Source organism: Mustelus asterias, chromosome 7, assembly GCF_964213995.1.
Source record: "Mustelus asterias chromosome 7, sMusAst1.hap1.1, whole genome shotgun sequence".
In the NCBI taxonomy this organism is placed as follows: domain Eukaryota; kingdom Metazoa; phylum Chordata; class Chondrichthyes; order Carcharhiniformes; family Triakidae; genus Mustelus; species Mustelus asterias.
In genome coordinates this window covers 35,892,407-35,914,737 of record NC_135807.1, presented here as the reverse complement: position 1 = coordinate 35,914,737, position 22,331 = coordinate 35,892,407, and the positions used below count along the sequence as shown (strand labels likewise).

Sequence of the window (22,331 nt, the reverse complement as noted above, 5' to 3'; positions counted from 1 at the left end):
TCCACCAACCTTTGTGTCGTCCGCAAACTTACTAATCAATCCAGTTATATTTTCCTCCAAATCATTTATATATATATTGCAAACAACAAAGGTCCCAGCACTGATCCCTGAGGAACACCACTTGTCACAGCCCTCCATTCAGAAATGCACCCTTCTTCAGCTGAAGAAGGAGCGACACTCCGAAAGCTTGTGCTACCAAATAAACCTGTTGGACTTTAACCTGGTGTTGTGAGACTTGTTACGGGGGAAGTGCCGGAAGGCTGGAGGATGGCTAATGGTGCTATTTTTCAAGAAGGCTGGTAGAGATGAACCAGGAAATTACTGACCGGTGAGTCTGACATCAGTGGTAGGGAAAGTATTGGAGAAAATTCTGAAGGAGATAATTACTCTCCAGTTGGAAAGGCATGTGTAATTAGTGATAGTTAGCATGGCTTTGACAAATTTGATAGAATGTTTCCAAAAAGTGACCAAGTTTGTTGATGAGGGACATTCAGTTTATGTAGTTGATATGGATATCAGCAAGGTCAAGGTCAAATAAGGGGTGCAAAGGAGATTCACCAGGATGTGGCCTGGGATGAAGAATTTGAGCTATAAGGAGAGACTAGATAGACTTGGATTGTTTTCTTTAGAGCAGAGAAGGCACTATCAGGGAGCTCCCATACGTCTTACATCATGACGTGGAGATGCCGGCATTGGACTGGGGTAGGCACAGTAAGAAGTCTCACCACACCAGGTTAAAGTCCAACAGGTTTATTTGGTAGCACGAGCTTTCAGAGCGCTGCTCCTTCGTCAGGTGGTGATGACTCACCTGAAGAGGCAGCGCTCCGAAAGCTCGTGCTACCAAATAAACCTGTTGGACTTTAACCTGGTGTGGTGAGACTTCTTACTGTCCTCTTACATCCTCACTCACTATCAGGTGTCACAGCTGTTTGTTCCTCCTCAACAACTTCAGGGGTGACTCCTGGGTAACAGGGGATATCCTCTGACTCCTGGCTCATGACTACTGTGTGGGACCCACAAAACCCAGCAAAAGGGAGGTATAATGCCACCCATGCCCCAATGAGGACTAAAATAGAACAGTCAGTTGGCCTCAAAAATAGTCACTGGACCAGTCAACAACTGCATTTTGGGACAGTTGAAATCCAGTTGATCCTTGATCCGCACATGTGGCTACCCTGGAAGGTTGGGATCAGGTTGATCCATGGTTGGTGGGCATTTGCCTTTGGCTGGTTGAAAACCAACTTAACCCTGATAGCAGGCAATTAACCTCAGCTGGTTGAAACCCGGGATCCCAGGTAGTGGGCACTCGTCCTCCATCAGCTGTTGGTGCTGATTGCCGACTCATCAGCTGCTAGCGGCAGGGGCAATAATCCCAGGCTGGCTCCCAGGGATGAGCATTATGAGCCGTGACATTATTGTTAATGTTAGGAGTGGCACGGTGGCACTGCAACCTCACAGCTCCAAGGACCCAGGTTCAATTCTGACCTTGGGTGACTGACTGTGTGGAGCTTGCACTTTCTCTCCATGTCGGCATAAGTTTCCTCCGAGTGCTCTGGTTTCCTCCCACACTCCAAAGGTGTGCAGGTGAGGTGGATTGGCCATGGCAGACAGAGGGACAGTCCCTCAGTCCCAAGATGTGTAGGTTGGATTGATTAGCTATGGTAAGTGTGTGAGTTGTAGGACAGGATGGAGGAGAGGGCCTGGGTAAGATACTCTGTCAGAGAGTCTGTGCAGATTCAATGGGCTGAATTACCTCCTTCTACATTGTAGGGATTCTATGACTCTGTGGGTGGGATTTTACAGCCTTGCTCAAACTGAAACCATAAAATCCTGCCCAAGGTCAAATAACAAACAAAGAACAATACAGCACAGGAATAGGCCCTTCGACCCTCCAAGCCTGCGCCGCTCATGTGCCCACTGGACCATTCTTTTGTATCCCTCTATTCCCAGTCTGTTCATGTGGCTATCTAGATAAGTCTTAAACGATCCCAGCGTGTCCACCTCAATCACCTTGCTTGGCAGTGCATTCCAGGCCCCCACCACCCTCTGTGTAAAATGCGTCCCCCTGACATCTGTGTTGAACCTTGCCCCCCTCACCTTGAACCCGTGACCCCTTGTGTTCGTCACCTCCGACCTGGGAAAAAGCTTCCCACTGTTCACCCTATCTATGCCCTTCATAATTTTATACACCTCTATTAGGTCGCCCCTCATCCTCCGTCTTTCCAGGGAGAACAACCCCAGTTTACCCAATCTCTCCTCATAGCTAAGACCCTCCATACCAGGCAACATCCTGGTAAACCTTCTCTGTACTCTCTCCAAAACCTCCACGTCCTTCTGGTAGTGGGGCGACCAGAACTGGACGCAGTATTCCAAATGTGGCCTAACCAACGTTCTATACAGCTGCAACATTATGTGCCAACTTTTATATTCTATGCCCCGTCCAATAAAGGCAAGCATGCCATATGCCTTCTTCACCACCCTCTCCACCTGTGCTGCCACCTTTAAGGATCTGTGGACTTGTACACCCAGGTCCCTCTGCGTGTCTATACTCCTGATGGTTCTGCCATTTATTGTATAGCTCCCCCTTACATTAGATCGACCGAAATGCATCACTTCGCATTTATCTGGATTAAATTCCATCTGCCATTTCTCCGCCCAATGTTCCAGCCTATCTATATCCCGCTGTATTCTCTGACAATGTTCATCACTATCCGCAACTCAAGCAATCTTCGTGTCGTCCGCAAACTTACTGATCACACCAGTTACATCTTCCTCCAAATCATTTATATATATCACAAACAGCAGAGGTCCCAGTACAGAGCCCTGCGGAACACCACTAGCCACAGACCTCCAACCGGAAAAAGACCCCTCCACTGCGACCCTCGGTCTTCTATGGCTAAGCCAGTTCTCCACCCATCTAGCTAGCTCACCTTTTATCCCGTGAGTTTTAACCTTTTGCACCAGCCTGCCATGAGGAACCTTGTCAAATGCTTCACTAAAATCCATATAGACGACATCTACGGCCCTTCTCTCGTCAATCATTTTTGTCACCTCCTCAAAAAACTCAACCAAATTTGTGAGGCATGACCTCCCTCGTACAAAACCATGCTGTCTATCGCTAATGAGATTATTCAGTTCTAAATGCGCACATATCCTATCTCTAAGAATCTTCTCCAACAACTTCCCTCCTGGCCTATAATTACCCGGGTTATCCTTGCTACCCTTCTTAAATAACGGGACCACATTTGCTGTCCTCCAATCCTCTGGGACCTCACCTGTGTCCAGTGAAGAGACGGTGAAGAGTCAACAGAACTTCCCACTGTATAATTCCGGCATATGACTCCACCATGGGGAAATCTGTGCTTTGCCACATCATTGCTGTGCATGATTGTGAATATTCAGTGAAGATATTGGATATCTGACTAAGTTAGGTTTCAAGTTTACTTGGGAAAAATTGAATTAAGTCAACATTACTGCTGTATAGGTGTATGAATCCCTAACCTCCCAGAAGACCGAATGATCAATTAGGCCATAATAAGTGCACAGGAGTCTTGTACAGAATTGTAATGAAACTGTTGGTCAGAAACCTGAAGAAGACAGTAGCTGACTTCAAGCTTTTATTGTAAAGACAGAAATTAAACAAACAATTCAAAACTCAACTGAAAAAAATCATGTTATGTACAAAAGCAAACAGAACTGAACAAAGCAGGTTACATAATACCCAGGGAGTGTGGCTTCTTGTTCAGATTCTGATTTTATTTAGGAAACTTGGTCATTGATCTTCCTCATTTCCTTCACTATATCTTCCATATTTTGGTGCCGCGGTGTGGTATGAAACACACTGGTGGGCAGAGAGGACAAAGATTATAACTGAGGAAAGCTTTCATCACAGCACATGGGTCATTTAGGCAAGTGAGAGCAACAGTAGATCAAAGACATTGGACCAAGATAACAGTTAACAGTCAGATGTACATTTGACTTGGTTACCTGTACTGCATTCAGTTTTGTCAGTGAAAGCACTGGCTTTGCAGTACCCACACTGCACATGATCCATGGACATACTCTGGACAGTAAGAAGTCTCACAACACCAGGTTAAAGTCCAACAGGTTTATTTGGTAGCAAACGCCACTCGCTTTCGGAGCGCTGCTCCTTCGTCAGGTGAGTGGGATCTGTCTTACCAAATAAACCTGTTGGACTTTAACCTGGTGTTGTGAGACTTCTTACTGTGTTACCCCAGTCCAACGCCGGCATCTCCATATCATACTCTGGACCGCAGACCACTCTCCCCCCAAGGATCTCTGTGCTCCAGATACCAACAGCCAGGGATTTTACAATTTTGTCCCCTAGCCGTGAATGAGTCTGACAGCTGTCCAGGGATCCCACCCAGCAATTAGTGAATTAAGGCCTAATTAGCAATTAGGATGGCACGGTGGCACAAGAGTGGCACAGTGGCTAGCACTGCTGCCTCACAGCGCCAGGGATCCAGGTTCGATTCCCAGCTTGGGTCACTGTCTGTGTGGAGTTTGCACATTCTCCCCGTATCTGCGTGGGTTTCCTTTGGGTGCTCTGGTTTCCTCCCACAGTCCAAAGATGTGCTGGTCAGGTCCTTTGGCCATGCGCAGTGTTCCCAAGCAGGCGCAGTGTGACGACTAGACGATTTTCACAGCAACTTCATTACAGTGTGAATGTAAGCCTACTTGTGACGAATAAATAAACTTGAAATAAACTTTGAAGTAAGGGCAGAGAATTAAGTAAAAATTCACATTTCTTTCATTCATTCATGGAATGTGGGCGTCGCTGGCTAGGCCAGCCTTTATTGTTCAACTCTAATTGCCCTTGAATTGAGTGACTTGTTAAACCATTTCAGAGGTTCTCATTAAGGTTCAAATTGCTGTCGTATTAGACATGGAGTTAATCTCCGAATGATATGAATTATTTAAGATTAATTACTGTGTCATCATTTGTAGAGGTCTGCAGCTATGTCTCCAGATTCCGGAAGCACTTCGGAGGTGGCTTGAACTTGCTGTTACTGCACCTTTGGGTGTTGTCTTTTGAACTGCAATAATGGAAAATCATTAGCGCCATTCTCTCACTCAGTGCTGCTTTGAGAGATATGGAAGGGAGGTACAGTTAAACAAGGGGAAGCAGAACCTACCATGGATAACCAAGGAGGTTAAGGAGGGTATTAAGTGAGAGCGGAATCACATATTATGGCAAAGGTTAGTGGTCAACCAAAAGAGTGGGATAGATTCAGAATGCGGCAAAAGTGGACTAAAAAATAATCAGGAGGGAGAAAATAAATTATGTGGGCAAACTTGTGAGAGAAAAAAGCAGACAGTAAGAGATGTTTAAGTATATTAAAAGGAAGAGAGAAGGAAAAGAAAGTATTGGCACTTAGAGAATGAAATTGGGGAAGTAATTATGGGGAACAATGAAATGGCAGAGGAATTAAAGGGGCGGCACGGTGGCACAGTGGTTAGCACTAGTGCCTCACAGCGCCAGAGACCGGGGTTCGATTCCCGGCTTGGGTCACTGTCTGTGTGGAGTCTGCACATTCTCCCCGTGTCTGCGTGGGTTTCCTCCGGGAGCTCTGGTTTCCTCCCACAGTCTGAAAGATGTGCTGGTTAGGTGCATTGACCCGAACAGGCGCCAGAGTGTGGCGACGAGGGGAATTTCTCATTGTGGTGTTAATGTAGGCCTTACTTGTGACTAATACTTAAACTTAAATAGATATTTCACATTGGCCTTTATTGTAGAGGATACTACAAGCATCCCAAAATTAATAAAAGGGGGCAGAATTAAATATGGTCACCGTCACCAGAGAATTCATTTTAGGCAAACTAATGGGATTAAAGGCTGACAAGTCCCCTGGATCTGGTGGTTTGCACCCCAAGATCTGAAAGGAGTATCTATGGGGATTGTGGATGCAGGGTGCAAGCCTCCATGACCTATCACCAGCCAATATGGGAATTGAACAATTGAACCTGTGCTGTTGGCATCATTCTGCGCCATCTGCTCAATTCAGCTCGCTGGCCCCCACCTCTCACACTACCTGGAATGGAAATCTAATGATGTGTGAGTCTTTGGGCGGTAAGGGATGTGAAATTAAGCTTCACAGGGAGCACAGCATGGACCATAACAGATCATCCGTCTGCAGTCTCCCAGTTTTCCTTTCTAATGGACAGGGTGTATGGTCACCATTGCTTAGGGTTACCAGCTGTGATTGAATGTATTCCTGGAGATTTCATCACATGACTTGCCTCCCATATACCAGCCATTAATCGGCCAACACATACATCCTTCCACGCACTGCCTTCCTACACCAATTGGAAAGCAGAACAGAATCATTACCCAATTGGATGGTGCTTAACTGTCAATCAAACACATTTTCTCCCATTTGCAATATTTTTGTTTCTGGTAAAGAGAAATGTTCAAAGAAAATGGGACACACAGCAATCTTTTTACTGTCCTGATGACTTTTCTCCAGGGTTACACACAGTGTCCTGGAGATTATTCTTCAATTTCTGGAGACTCCAGGCCAATCTTTGCTCCTGACTGAATGTCACCGCCCTGGTTTACCAACACTCTGGTGAGGAGCTATGTGGGATGTTTTGAACCAATCTGAGCTCTAGATATTATTGATTTAAATGTTTGGAAAAATGAGATTCTTCCTGACTTCCCTCTAAGCATTTAAATTTCTAACTATCGACTGAGAACCCAGCTAGTGTTCCCTGCAGGCCTGAACAGATCCCTATTCCCTGTCAAAGACCATGACAGACACTCTCTGGCCACAAAGAGAATTGCAGGTCTTTTAGCTGCAGTGCAAATATATCAACATCCAGACACTTCCTACAGTACGGGAGAGGAAATGAAATTGAAACTTAAGGAATTGAAAGCATTTGCAAAGCCGGAAATACCTAGGCTCCTGTTTTCTTTTCAGTTTCTACCTATTCTCGATGTATTGCTCCTGATTAAGTTTTATTTTCCCCTTCCAATAAAGGCTGGGAAACATTAAGCTCGGAAAGGGCACTGATTACTGACAGTGTGCAGCTTCCTGACGTCTGAAGGAAACTAACCCCAGAACAGAAGAGGAAAAAAAAGCAGAAGAACGCGGAGGGTTGGCCACAGAGGCAATTCCTAGTAGGTTTGTGAGTTTAAACTTCTCTCTTTGAGGTGATACGACTTGGCGTGTTTGTCCACGAATCTCTAAAGGCGGAAGGGCATGTTGGTAAAAGTGGTGAAAAAGACATAAGAATATAAGAACTAGGAGGAGGAGTAGGCCATCTGGCCCCTCGAGCCTGCTCCGTCATTCAATAAGATCATGGCTGATCTTTTTGTGGGCTCAACTCCACTTACCCGCCTGCTCACTGTAACCCTCAATTCCTTTACTGTTCAGATATTTATCTATCCTTGCCTTAAAAACATTCAATGAGGTCAATGAGTATAAAAGTTGGAGTGTTATGGTAAGGTTATATAAGGCATTGGTGAGGCCGAATTTGGAGTATTGTGTACAGTTTTGGTCACCTAGTTACAGGAAGGATGTAAATAAGGTTGAAAGAGTGCAGAGAAGGTTCACAAGGATGTTGCCGGGACTTGAGAAGCTGAGTTACAGAGAGAGATTGAATAGGTTGGGACTTTATTCCCTGGAGCGTAGAAGATTGAGGGGAGATTTGATAGAGGTGTATAAGATTTTGATGGGTATAGATAGAGTGAATGCAAGCAGGCTTTTTCCGCTGAGGCTAGGGGAGAAAAAAACCAGAGGGCATGGGTTAAGGGTGAAAGGAGAAAAGTTTAAAGGGAATATTAGGGGGGGCTTCTTCACGCAGAGAGTGGTGAGAGTGTGGAATGAGCTGCCGGATAAAGTGGTAAATGCGGGGTCACTTTTAACATTTAAGAAAAACTTGGACGGGTTCATGGATGAGAGGGGTGTGGAGGGATATGGTCCAAGTGCAGGTCAGTGGGACTAGGCATAAAATGGTTAGGCACAGACAAGAAGGGCCAAAAGGCCTGTTTCTGAGCTGTAATTTTCTATGGTTCTAACCTCAACTGCTTCACTGGGCAGAGAATTCCACAGATTCACAACCCTTTGTGTGAAGAAGTTCCTCCTCAACTCAGTCCTAAATCTGCTTCCCCTTATTTTGAGGCTATGCCCCCTAGTTCTAGTTTCACCTGCCAGTGGAAACAACTTCCCTGCTTCTATCTTATCTATTCCCTTCCTAATCTTATATGTTTCTATAAGATTTCCCCTCATTCTTCTGAATTCCAATGAGTATAGCCCAAGTCTGCTTTGTCTCTCCTCATAAGCCAACCCTCTCAACTCCGGAATTAACCTAGTGAATCTCCTCTGCACCCCCTCCAGTGCCAGTATATCCTTTCTCAAGTAAGGAGACTAAAACTGTACACAGTACTCCAGGTGTGGCCTCACCAGCACCTTATACAGCTGTAACCTAACCTCGCTGTTTTTAAACTCCATCCCTCTAGCAATGAAGGACAAAGTTCCATATCGGACACTTGCCTTTATTATTCAAGGCATAGATTACAAAAGCAAGTTAGAGTTATAGAGTCATAGAGGTTTACAGCATGGAAACAGGCCCTTCAGCCCAACTTGTCCATGCTGCCCGTTTTTTTTTAAAAGCCCTAAACTCATCCCAATTGCCCGCATTTGGCCCATATCCCTCTGTACCCATCTTATCCATGTAACTGTCCAAATGCTTTTTAAAAGACAAAATTGTACCCGCCTCTGCTACTACCTCTGGCAGCTTGTTCCAGACACTGACCACACTCTATGTGAAAAAATTACCTCCCTCGACACTTTTGTATCTCTTCCCTCTCACCTTAAACCTATGCCCTCTAGTTTTAGAGTCCCCTACCTTTGGGAAAACATATTGACTATCGAGCTGATCTATGCCCCTCGTTATTTTGTCGACCTCTATAAGGTCACCCTTCAGCCTTCGACGCTCCAGAGAAAAAAGTCCCAGTTTATCCAGCCTCTCCTTATAACTCAAACTCAAGTCCCGGTAGCAGCCTAGTAAATCTTTTCTGCACTCTTTCTAGTTTAATAATATCCTTTCTATAATAGGGTGACCAGAACCATACACAGTATTCCAAGTGTGGCCTTACCAATGTCTTGTACAATTTCAACAAGACGTCCCAACTCCTGTATTCAATGTTCTGACCAATGAAACCAAGCATGCTGTGTGCCTTCTTCTCCACTCTGTCCACCTGTGATTCCACTTTCGAGGAGCTATTAACCTGTACCCCTAGATCTCTTTGTTCTGTAACTCTCCCCAACACCCTACCATTAACTGAGTAAGTCCTGCCATGGTTCAATCTCCAAAATGCATCACCTCGCATTTATCTAAATTAAATCTATCTGATCGAAGACAGAGGGTGGTGGTGGATGGAAAATTTTCGGACTGGAGGCAGGTTGCTAGCGGAGTGCCACAGGGATCAGTGCTTGGTCCTCTGCTCTTTGTGATTTTTATTAATGACTTAGAGTAGGGGGCTGAAGGGTGGATTAGTAAATTTGCTGATGACACCAAGATTGGTGGAGTCGAGGATGAGGTGGAGGGCTGTTGTAGGCTGCAAAGAGACATAGATAGGATGCCAAGCTGGGCTGAAAAATGGCAAATGGAGTTTAACCCTGATAAATGTGAGGTGATTCATTTTGGTAGGACAAATTTAAATGTGGATTACAGGGTCAAAGGTAGGGTTCTGAAGACTGTGGAGGAACAGAGAGATCTTGGGGTCCATATCCACAGATCTCTAAAGGTTGCCACTCAAGTGGATAGAGCTGTGAAGAAGGCTATAGTGTGTTAGCTTTTATTAACAGGGGGTTGGAGTTTAAGAGCCGTGGGGTTATGCTGCAACTGTACAGGACCTTGGTGCGACCACATTTGGAATATTGTGTGCAGTTCTGGTCACCTCACTATAAGAAGGATGTGGAAGCGCTGGAAAGAGTGCAGAGGAGATTTACCAGGATGCTGCCTGGTTTGGAGGGTAGGTCTTATGAGGAAAGGTTGAGGGAGTTAGGGCTGTTCTCTCTGGAGCGGAGGAGGCTGAGGGGAGACTTAATAGAGGTTTATAAAATGATGAAGGGGATAGATAGAGTGAACGTTCAAAGACTATTTCCTCGGGTGGATGGAGCTATTACAAGGGGGCATAATTATAGGGTTCGTGGTGGGAGATATAGGAAGGATATCAGAGATAGGTTCTTTACGCAGAGAGTGGTTGGGGTGTGGAATGGACTGCCTGCAGGGATAGTGGAGTCAGACACTTTAGGAACATTTAAGCGGTTATTGGATAGGCAGATGGAGCACACCAGGATGATGGGGAGTGGTATAGCTTGATCTTGGTTTCAGATAAAGCTCGGCACAACATCGTGGGCCGAAGGGCCTGTTCTGTGCTGTACTGTTCTATGTTCTAAACTCCATCTGCCATTCGTCAGCCCACTGGCCCAATTGATCAAGATCCCGTTGCAATCCAAGATAACCTTCTTCACTGTCCACTATGCCACCAATCTTGGTTCATCAGCAAACTTACTAACCATGTCTCCTATATTCTCATCCAAATCATTAATCTCAATGACAAATAACAGTGGACCCAGCACTGATGCCTGAGGCACACCGCTGGTCACAGGCTTCCAGTTTGAAAAACAACCCTCTACAACCAGCCTCTGGCTCCTGTTATCAAGATGTGGAGTTATCAAGCCAAGTTTGTGTCCATTTAGCACCCTGGATCCCGTGAGATTTAACCTTATGCAACAACCTACCATGCGGTACTGTGTCAAAGGCCATGCTAAAATTGTATAGAACTTTGGTGAGGCAACAGCTAGAGTACTGTGTGTAGTTCTGGTCACCACATTATAGAAATGATGTGTTTGCACTGGCGGAGGTGCAGAGGAGATTCACCAGGGTGCTGCCTGGGATGGAACATTTAAGTTATGAAGAGAGGTTGGGTAGGCTTGGATTGTTTTTGTTGGAGCAGAGAAGACCGAGGGGGGTGGGGGGGGGGGGGGGGGGGGGGGGCGATCTGATCGAGGTGTACAAGATCATGAGGGACATGGACAGAGTGGATAAGGAGCAGTTGTTCCCCTCAGTTGAAGTGTCAGTCACGAGGGACATAGGTTCAAGGTGAGGGCAGGAGGTTTAGCTGAGATGTGAGGAAAAACTGTTTTATCCAGAGGGTAGTGATGGTCTGGAATGCGCTGCCTGGGAGAGTGGTGGAGGCAGGTTGCCTCACACCCATTAAAAAGTATCTGGATGAACATTTGGCACATCTTAACATTCAGGGCTATGGGCCAAGTGCTGGCAGATGGGATTAGGTGGGAGTTCAGGTGTTCCTAATGTGTCGGTGCAGATTGATGGGCCGAAGGGTCTCTTCTGCGCTGTATGATTCTATGATCTCCATGAAGTAGCAATCACCATCAGATTGTCACTCTGCTCCTACTTTCTGCACCCAACACTGCCGCATATTTCTAGCTGGGTCCCCCGAGGTCAGCTTTTTGTGAAATGCAGAGTGTACAGTCCTACGAGGAGCTTCATTGCAGGACTATAGTATCGGGGGTGGGGTGGCGGGGGGGGGGGGGGGGGGGGAGGGGTGGGCCACAAGCCATGCCCTCTTTTTATTTTACTATTTGTCATAAGGTAAGCTTAAATGTCCTGTCTGAATGTTAATGAATGGAGAAGGTGGTAGGGTGGATAGGGTGAAGTAAATGGGTAAGTGAATAGAGTTGATGGGGTAAATGAACAAGTGGGTAGAATAGGTGTAAAAGGATAAGTGGATAGGGTGGGCTGGCTAAGTGGGTAAGTCGATAGGGTGGGTGAGGTTAGTGGATAAATGGGTAGGGTGGCAGCTAGGTGAGGTGATAGGTGGGAAGGGTAACAAGTGGGCAGAGTGGTAGGGTGACAGGTGAGTAGGGTGGCAGGTGAAGAGGGTGGCAGGTGGTTGAGTGGGTAGGTGGTTTCAGGGTCAGATCTGGAGGGATTGTCAGGTTGGGGGCAAGTGGCGGCACGGTGGCACAGTGGTTAGCACTGCTGCCTCACAGCGCCAGGGACTTGGGTGCAATTCTGGCCTCGGGTCACTGTCATTGTGGAGTTTGCACGTTCTCCCCATGTCTGTGTGAGTTTCCTTCGGGTGCTCTGATTTCCTCCCACACCTGGTTGATTGGTCATGCTAAATTAACCCTCATGTCAGGGGGATTTACCGGGTAAAATATGAGGGGTTATGGGAATAGGGCATGGGTAGGATTGTGGTCAGTGCAGACCTGATGGGCTAAATGACCTCCTTCCACACTGTGGGATTCTAAGTCAGGTCATGTCGGGGCGCCAGTTGGATGGTAGGGCGAGTCAGAGTGGTTCAGGAGGGTAGTCAGGTGGTGGGGGCTAGTCAGGTCACAGGGTAGTCAGTCAGGTTGGGAGTACTTGGGTCAAATGCGGTGGGAAAGAGTGTCGGGGGTGAGATGGGGTAGTCAGAAGGTTGAGGGGGGAGTTGGGTCGGGTCAGGAGGATTTGTCAGATTGGGGCAAGTTAGATCTTGTTAGGGGGTAGTCAGGTGTTAGGGGCTGGTCAGAGGGGTGGTAGGGGATAGTCAGGTCAGGTTGGAATAAATTGAGGGAATACAGTGTTATTTTGATGACATTAATGATTAAAATATTTATATTGCCTGCAGATACCATGTCTGAGCTGCCAGAAATAGGCCATCGTTCGCTTGAATCAGTAAGTTTGTCTTTTGTAATTGATGTAAATTTTTAATCAGCAACTGAATTATTTAACAATTAATTACTAAGCTGTTGCCAGTGGTCAGTTGATGAAGAGATTTGTTTTTGTTGATGAGGTTGCGACGGAGTTTTGAAAGAGGTTTCGGAAACTTGCTCCATCTATTGACAGGCATCTGTAACTACACTGAGACAGTTGACAGCAAAATTTAATAGGAAATGTTGATACAACATTGTGCAATTAATTATCAGTCTCATTCAGTTGATCTTTCGCTACACCCTAGCTATGACTGTAACACTACATTCTGCACCCTCTCCTTTCCTTCTCTATGTACGATATGCTTTGTCTGTATAGCACGCAAGAAACAATACGTTTCACTGTATACTAATACATGTGACAATAATAAATCAAATCAAATCAATTTTTGCAGCGGACCAGGAACAATACTGAGGGTACAGTTGTGGAAGGAATGTGGCAAAAGAAGAGGCAAAGGCTAGGCTAGTTTAAAAGTGTACAGGTTTTAAAGGAACTATTTTTTCTCAACAGGACAAGGCTGACAGCAAAGCAGAGACTGAAGAGAAGAACAACAAATCCATGGAATCTGCTCTGCAGTACGTACAGAAATGATGCATATGCAATATTGGCCGGAATTATTGGATTTTGGCGCTCAGTCAAAACTCCATTCGCTTCAGCGGGCAAGATCAGACAATTCTGGCCATTGTCTCTCTGCTTCAGCAGAACTTCAGTGCTTGTACCTATTTTCTGACCAAAATAATTTTCTTCTTTTCTTGAAGAATTAATTGACTAATGCTTCAATCAGGATTTAGCCACTTTGTCTCGATAGGTCACTGGTAACAATGGTGGCCCACAGCCAGGCCTCAGGGAAAGGAAAACAACACCAACAGCAACTGTTTTTTGTTTAAGACCTTTAACTTAATAAAATGTCCCAAAGCACTTCACAGCAGCATTCTGAAGGAGAAAATGACATTGGGGAAATCTTACCAAAAAACGGTAGAGTGTTGTTTCCGGCAAGGAAACTGGCGTGCTTCTCTTCCGATCTGACAACACTGCCAAACAAAATCAAGGGGGTGTGTTTCAAGCCGCCATGCAGATGGGCAGGGCCTCAACACGCCAGCAAAACCCGGCTGAACAGAGATCAGAGCGCCATCTTTAAAGGGACCCCAACATGTATAAATCTCCCCCACAGCACACCACAGAGGTCTCAGGGGCTCCCCTTCCCATCCCCAATTGGAGTTGACACTTCTCTCCCTCCCACCTTCACCCTGTCCCAATCATTGGCCCCTTCGCAACCCCCTCCATAGTCAGAGCCCCCGCAACAGCCATTGCTGGCATCCCCAGTTCCTCCGTCTGCTCCCAGCCACTACCACATACAATGAATCACACCCTTCCCATGAGGCTCCCACTGGGGTCCGCCCCTTGGCACAGGTTGGCATTGCCAAGTTGGCATGGGCATGGTGCCAACCTGGCAGTTTCAACTTGGCAGTGCCAGGCCACTGCCTGGCCATGTTCCTCTCCCTCTCCCCCCAGGGACTATACTTATTTCTATACTCCCTGAGAGACCCCCATGACAGGTTGACATCTCGATGAACCTGTTATGAACTGCACAAAAGTGACATCACATTGGCACAGTGTCAATATACAGTGGGGGGTTTAATGTCCGGCAAGGGGTGGTTAATGATATTAAAATCTATTCGAATGCATGTAAAGCAGGTTCACTCCCGTTATGGATGTGAACCTGATGACATCACGAGTGAGGGTGGGGAAGATCCGAAATTGCGATGTCGCTGGCAAGAACAGCGACTTCCGGATCTTGAGCCCCCACTGACATTTGCACAGGTGGTGAGCGAGGGCTCAGTATCGACCCCATTGACTCCCAGAAGGAGATACTAGGTCAGAGAATCAAATGTTAAGAACTGTCATAAAGTCGGACAGTGAAGTGGAGACAGAAAGGTCTTTCTCAGAGAGATGTTTCTCAGAGAGATTTTTCATTCTCGATCAATAGGGAATGCACATATGTGGCAGTTGATGATGACAAGACCAGGTTCAGCTGTGATTATCCAGATAGTTGAATAATTTACCACCCTTCACTTTAAAGGTTCATGCACGGATGATAACCACTTGGACAAGAGAGTAGAAGACACTAATTATTCAGGAACAGTACTTGATCAAGGTGACACCTGAAAAGATTGGAAAATTCAATTGTTTTGAAAGGAAAAGTTGACTTTTTGCCTCAGGCTTATCGAGGTTGTGATGATTTGTTATCCAATATTTTGCCTCTATTCCCCAAGAGACTCCTCACATAACTTATCTGGGAATGAGCCACATGGGTCAGTGAGATTCTGGATTTCATCTTTAATTTAGCTCAGCCGGTGCTGGGATACATTGGTCTCTCTGTCCCTGGGATAAAAAGGGAGAAAGAAATTAGCCAAAGTCCTTAATTCCAGATCTTGACCTGGTTACCGCTCCTGGATATTGATTAATTGTGAATAACTTTCACAGCTGAATAGCCCATTGGAAGCTATTATCTAGCTCTGACCCAAAGCACTTGTTGAAGATAGCTTGCAGTGTAAGATGGCTTCTAATTGCTGTGTGAGTGCCTCCAGGAGAAAATTTGAAACAATTACAGTGTAACTAAAACTGTTCTTCACGAAGCTCGTCGGTGTGTAAAATTTACTGTCTCAATGATATTTGTTTTTCTTGGTGTAGGTGCATGTCTAATAAGGCTAGTCTGGCTGGGAGTGAAGGAGCAAACAGTTCGTACCTCGATAAGTTTGAAAATGCTTGCACAATTGACATCAGCAACCCAAGCTATGAAGGAAGTGAAACAAATGAAAAATGCCCAATCCTGGATGGATTTATTACAGAAAGCTGCAGTCACAGTAATCCCAGTAGTCCCATGTCCTTGTGCAGGGACGCCAATTGCTGTAGTCCCAGTGACCCTGTATTAATCAATATAAACAGTCCACAGGGAATCTTGGATACCTGTTACAATACTCCTGGCAAGGCAAGGTCGGATAACCCGGACGTGCCCAATCCTCAAACCTCAACTTCTGGAGGGACAAATAATTCCGACAGTATTCTGTTTGTTGACACTGGGAATCCAAGAATGGAAGACAACTCAAACTTAGACTCAGAAAACTATGAGAATTCCAGTGCCAGTAGTACTGATCCCTCCAGCGTGCTTGATGACAAATACGCCACTGAAAGCTCTGGAATTGGTTCAAGACTTCTTTCTTGTTCTGGTGCCACTGGGTCTGTCTGTAACACACAATCTGATGAGAATTTTGAAAGCTACGAAGCTGATGATACTGTTGAACCCAGCAAGTTTAAAAGGCGATCATTGTAAGCAGGTTTTTGATCAATTATCTGTTTGTTGCTTGGTTACTTCTTTCTGCTCATGACTATAATTTTCATTCACAAGTCTCTGTCTCTGCCCCAGTTATGACCTTTTGTGAAATTGAGATGGATGAGGTGGAGGGGCCACACGCTCCATGCTTTTTCATCCAACTTCAACTCAGATTGGAAGCAGAATCTTCAACAATTCATTTTAGCTGTAGCAGTTGATCTGTGGTAATGTTTGCGAGCAAAGTGGATATTACCATTAGATTTACAGGCTCCAGGACTATGGTACATCACAGCTTCAGGGGATTTTTGAATCAAGTTTGTGTCTGTCCCTCTGCACCTTCCACAGGTTGAGTATTTGTCTCTCATGAACAGATATGAAGATAAATGAAAGGCTGCCACAATGGGCCGATTCATCTTTCCTTGACTTTTCTTTCATTTGTTCTTTTGTCCCCTTCAGGTTCTCATATGTTTCCTCATAGATTCAAAGAATCCCGACAGTGCAGAAGGAGGCCATTCGGCCCATTGAGTCTGTGCTGACAACAATCCCACCCAATCCCTATCCTTGTAACCCCATGTAATCTCCTGACATTATGGGACATTAAGACCTGTTCCCCACAGCCCCAAGTATTTACCCTGCTAATCCCCCTAACTTACACATCTGGGAAACACATAGGGGCAATTTAGCATGGCCAATCCACCTAACCTGCATATCTTTGGACTGTGGGAGGAAACTGGAGCATCCGGAGGAAACCCACGCAAACACGAGGAGAATGTGCAAATTTCACACAGAAAGTCACTCGAGGCCGGAATTGAACCCAGGTCCCTGGCACTGTGAGGCAGCAGTGCTAGCCACTGTGCCACCATGCTGCCCTAAATCAAAGTGGAGAATGTGGGCATTGATCCAATTACCTAGAATCATAGAAACCCTACAGTGCAGAAAGAGGCCATCTGGCCCATCGAGTCTGCACCGACCACAATCCCACCCAGGCCCTACCTCCATATCCCTACACATTTACCCACTAATCCCTCTAGCCTACGCATCTTAGGACACTAAGGGGCAATTTTAGCATGGCCAATCAACCTAACCCGCACATCTTTGGACTTTGGGAGGAAACCAGAGCACCCAGAGGAAACCCACGCAGACACGAGGAGAATGTGCAAACTCCACATGCAAAGCAAGCGCTCTGCCATTTGAGCTAATTCCCCCTGTATTATGTTTATACCTTTCTTTTTCTCTCTTCGCCATCCCACCTGCCTGGATTGTGTGTACATCTTTCACTTTCCACAGGATATATGGCACAGAAACAGGCCATTCGGCCCAACCAGTCCATACCAGTGTTTAAGCTACACTCAACCCTCCTCCCATCTTTTCTCCTAATAATCCTCAATCCCCTTCTCCCGCCAATGTTTATTTAGCTTCCCCTTGCATCTTTGATCTTAAATGATCTCATGAGTATATTTGTTTACAATTTCATTCAAAACAGCATCCATAGGAATATCTGAGGTACAAAAACTGATGCCAACACTTGATATAATCAACAGCAAATTATAATTAAGTGAATTAACTTTCAAAAACATGTCAGGATCTCCCATTTGGCTGCAGATAAACAGATAACATATTATATCAGCACCTGTGATAACATCAGTGGTCAGAATAAGCAAGTGCTTATTTCCAAAAATGTGCATGTTAGGTGGATTGGCCATGCTGAATTGTCCCTTATTGTCCCAAGATGTGTAGGTTAGGTGGATTAGTCAGGTAAATGTGCAGGGCTCTGGAGGTAGGGTGGGGAACCTGGGTAAGATGCTCTGTCAGAGAGTCGGTGCAGACCCGATGGGCCAAATGGCCTCTTCCTGCTGTGTAGGAATTCTATGATTCTGTAAGTGTTTGAGATTACATCTCTGGCTGTCTTTCCACAGATGCAGGGCAACGTCAACTGCTCACATTTGCCAATCCGTGCACCTCCAGATCAACCTGGAGATTTTGTCAACCGCAAGGGTTTCCATTCCAGCAATGTTTAGCTAGTGTGCAACCACAAGAAGAGGTTATGATTGAATATTGTATGATCTGGCACACTGATACTTAATTCTCTCCTTCTCCCTGTCCAGCAGCACAGTGGCACAGTGGTTAGCACTGCTGCCTCACACTGCCAGGGACCCAGGTTCGATTCCCGGCTTGGACCTGTGCAGAGTCTGCATGTTCTTCCTGCGTCTGAGTGGGTTTCCTCTGGGTGCTCCAGTTTCTTCCCACAGTCCGAAAGACGTGCTGGTTAGGTGCATTGGCCATGCTAAATTTTCCCTCAGTGTACCCGAATAGGCACCAGAGTGTGGCAACTGGAGGATTTTCACAGTAGCTTCATTGCAGTGTTAATGTAAGCCTACTTGTGAACTTTAAACAAGTGTTCTCAGTTCTCCTCTGCAATGGGGAAAGGTGTGTGACTTAATGGCATGTATTCATCTGATGGCTGCAGTGCAGTTGATGAGGGTAACTGTTAGGGAGAGGCACAAAATCACATAAGGGTCCAGCTGAGTGCCAGTGGTGGATGCATAGATGGGGATTGCATAGAAAAAGAATGATTGGTATATTTGCAAGGATAATGGGCTGTGCAATGTGATGGTGTAGGCTCGATAAGGCAAAGTGAGGGGAGGAATGGGGTGATGCACGCAACCCGGTGTCGGTAAATGTGAAACTGTAATCAGCTTTGCGGGCTCGTTTAGGTTCTGAAAGTACTTGTGCTGAATCTTGGAGCAGTGCTCAATGCTTTTGCTGCTGACCTTCTTGGACACATCCAGCCATACCTTCTCCTCGTGTCTGCGTGGGTTTCCGCCGGGTGCTCCGGTTTCCTCCCACAGTCCAAAGATGTGCGGGTTAGGTTGATTGGCCATGCTAAAATTGCCCCTTAGTGTCGTGGGATGTGTAGATTAGAGGGATTAGCGGGTAAAATATGTAGGAATATGGGGGTGGGGCCTGGGTGGGATTGTGGTCGGTGCAGACTCGATGGGCCGAATGGCCTCTTTCTGTACTGTAGGGTTTCTATGATTCTATGATTCTTTGTGGCAGCACCAAGCTTCTTCCTCACATGAAGATGATTGGCTTAAAAAGCATGGCCATTGATTCTGTTTGTGCAGATGCTGCCTGCCCATTTGATTATTTCCAGGATTTTCTGATTTCAGTTCCATGCAATATTCATTTAGTCATTTTTGCTTCAATTTATTTATTGGCACCAGCAGTGTACTGAATTTTAATTTACAGTTACAGGAAATCCTTTGATGAGATCCAGATAATTGGAAAGGGATCGTTTGGTTCAGTTTACGAAGTGAAACACAAAATTGACAACCACACATACGCTGTCAAATGTGTGCATATGACGAAGTAAGTTTGCTTCTACTGATTAGAAAAGATTACATTATTCTATTCATGTGAATTTGTTTTCTTACTGGAACAAGACAGAGGAGAGAGCTTTAGTATTGTACCCAAGATAGATGCAGACGTACAAATGATTGGTCTCACACATTGTGTCATGAAACGATCTGTTTATTATAGATAATCATGTCCACTCCTGTCCACACTGTGGGTGTACCTACACTCAGGAACTGCAGTGGTTCAAGATGACAACTCACCACCACCTTCTCAAGGGCAATGAGAGATGGGCCTAGCCAGCAATGCCCACATCCCATATGTGAATAAAGAAAAACTTACCAATAACAGGATCCATGTCGTTTGACTTCCCATTATCACAATTACAAAAAAGCAGCCACTCTTAAAATTGTACAGTCCCATGTGAAACTGGACAGCTGTCCACCCTAACCAAATCGTCTGTCAGATCAAAATCTGGAAACTCGTTTATTAACAAACTGTTGGAACACCTTCACCTGATTTAAGAAGAAGGTTCACTAATAACTTCTTGTGGGGAACTGGGGAGGGGCAATAAATACAAGCCTTGCCAGTCATGATGTGTAGATGCTGGCATTGAACATAAGAACATAAGAAATAGGAGCAGGAGTAGGCCATCTGGCCCTTCGAGCCTGCCCCGCCATTCAACAAGATCATGGCTGATCTGAAGCGAATCAGTTCCACTTACCCGCCTGCTCCCCATAACCCCTAATTCCCTTATCGATCAGAAAACTATCTACCCGTGATTTAAACATATTCAACGAGGAAGCCTCCACCACTTCAATGGGCAGAGAATTCCAGAGATTCACTACCCTCTGAGAGAAGAAGTTCCCCCTCAACTCTGTTCTGAACCGGCCCCCCCTTATTTTGAGGCTGTGCCCTCTAGTTCTGGTTTCCCTTCTAAGTGGAAAGAATCTCTCCACCTCTACCCTATCCAGCCCCTTCATTATCTTATATGTCTCTATAAGATCACCCCTCATCCTTCTAAACTCCAACGAGTACAGACCCAATCTGTTTAATCTCTCCTCATAAGCCACACCCCTCATCTCCGGTATCAACCTGGTGAACCTTCTCTGCACTCCCTCCAAGGCCAACACATCCTTTCGCAAATAAGGGGACCAAAACTGCACACAGTACTCCAGTTGCGGCCTCACCAGTGCCTTGTACAGTTGCAGCAAGACCTCCCTGCTTTTATATTCTATCCCCCTCGCGATAAAGGCCAACATTCCATTCGCCTTCTTGATCACCTGCTGCTCCTGCAGACTGAGTTTTTGCGATTCATGCACAAGGACCCTCAGGTCTCTCTGCACAGTCGCACGATGTAATTTTTCTCCATTTAAATAATATTCCAATTTACTATTATTTCTTCCAAAGTGGATAACCTCACATTTGCTAACGTTATATTCCATCTGCCAGATCCCCGCCCACTCGCTCAGCCTATCCAAATCTCTCTGCAGACTTTCCGCGTCCTCCACACAATTCGCTTTCCCACTCACGTTCGTGTCATCAGCAAACTTGAATACCCTACATTCAGTCCCCTCCTCCAGATCATCTATGTAAATGGTAAACAATTGAGGCCCCAGCACCGATCCCTGCGGCACGCCACTGGTCACCAACTGCCAACCAGAAAAGCACCCATTTATCCCAACTCTCTGCTTCCTGTTAGATAGCCAATCCCCAATCCACGCCAACACCTTATCCCTAACTCCGTGTACCCCAATCTTCTGCAGCAACCTTTTGTGAGGCACCTTATCGAACGCCTTCTGGAAATCTAAAAACACCACATCCACCGGTTCCCCTCTGTCAACCGCACTAGTGACATCTTCATAAAAGTCCAGTAGATTCGTCAAACACGACTTTCCCTTCATGAATCCATGCTGCGTCTGCTTGATCGAACCATTCTTATTCAGGTGCTCTGTTATTTCCTCTTTAATAATGGACTCTAGCATCTTCCCAACTACGGACGTTAAGCTAACCGGCCTGTAGTTACCCGCCTTTTGCCGGGTGGGGTGGGCACACTAAGAAGTCTCACAACACCAGGTTAAAGTCCAACAGGTTTATTTGGAATCACGAGCTTTCGGAGTGTCGCTCCTTCATCAGGTGAGGAAGGAGCAGCACTCCAAAAGCTCGTGATTCTAAATAAACCTGTTGGACTTTAACCGAGCCTTGCCAGTGACACCTACATGCCAAGCATGAATTAAACAGGAATTGAAGGATGTTAGGCTTGCAGAATGCCATCGTATTTCCACTTTTAACATCATCACTGGGAGTCATTGTTGTGGCTCAGTTGTCACACTCTCGCTTCTGAGCCACACACTCATTAGCTGTGAGAATATGATGGGAATAGAGAAGGGCTGGATTTTATGTTCCCCCACCAGTGGATTTAAAGGTAGGGGGATACATAGAATCCAGCGGGCAGCCTGCACACTATCAACATGCCCACCCCAAGTCCCGAGCACAATTTTACCAACGGCAGAATTGATACTGGGCAGCTTGTCCGCCAGTGCGCCAATTGAGCCTCTAAAGAGGAAAGGTGATGCCCAATTAAGGGTTCATTCCACTGCCACCAGGATTTAACCGCCAGTGGGAGTGGCCTGGCAGATTTCCATGTGCCAGAAGGGTCACTCCTTAATGAGCCCCCTGGGCCCTTTAAAGGGCACCCTGAAAGTGTAACTTCCCTGGTTTCCCTCTGCCAGTGGCCTCAAGCCCCAGCCCTCTCCCTGTTAACCCTCCAAACATTTAAAGTTGCAATCCAGTGCTGTATGCCCCAGAATCCCCAAGTATAGTACCAGCACCGGCCACTCATCCCAGTGGTGCTACTGGTACTGGAGAGCTGCTAGCTTTGGATTGTCATGAG

The 22,331-nt window shown here is 45.9% G+C and overlaps 1 protein-coding gene across 2 annotated transcripts in view; it reads left to right on the top strand.

Moving 5' to 3' along the window:
• Positions 1 to 6,861: 6,861 nt before the first annotated feature.
• The window catches only part of LOC144495629 (serine/threonine-protein kinase Nek6-like), a 39,323-nt gene continuing 23,853 nt past the window's right edge, over positions 6,862 to 22,331 (top strand). The window contains exons 1-5 of one of the 2 annotated variants that reach the window (XM_078215862.1): positions 6,862 to 7,145; positions 12,671 to 12,717; positions 13,264 to 13,328; positions 15,445 to 16,080; positions 19,334 to 19,453. In XM_078215862.1, coding sequence (XP_078071988.1) covers positions 12,676 to 12,717; positions 13,264 to 13,328; positions 15,445 to 16,080; positions 19,334 to 19,453 — 863 coding nt within the window. In that variant the 5' untranslated portion in view covers positions 6,862 to 7,145; positions 12,671 to 12,675. The remainder of the gene's footprint in view (positions 7,146 to 12,670; positions 12,718 to 13,263; positions 13,329 to 15,444; positions 16,081 to 19,333; positions 19,454 to 22,331) is intronic. The other variant, XM_078215863.1, reaches the window with a different exon arrangement.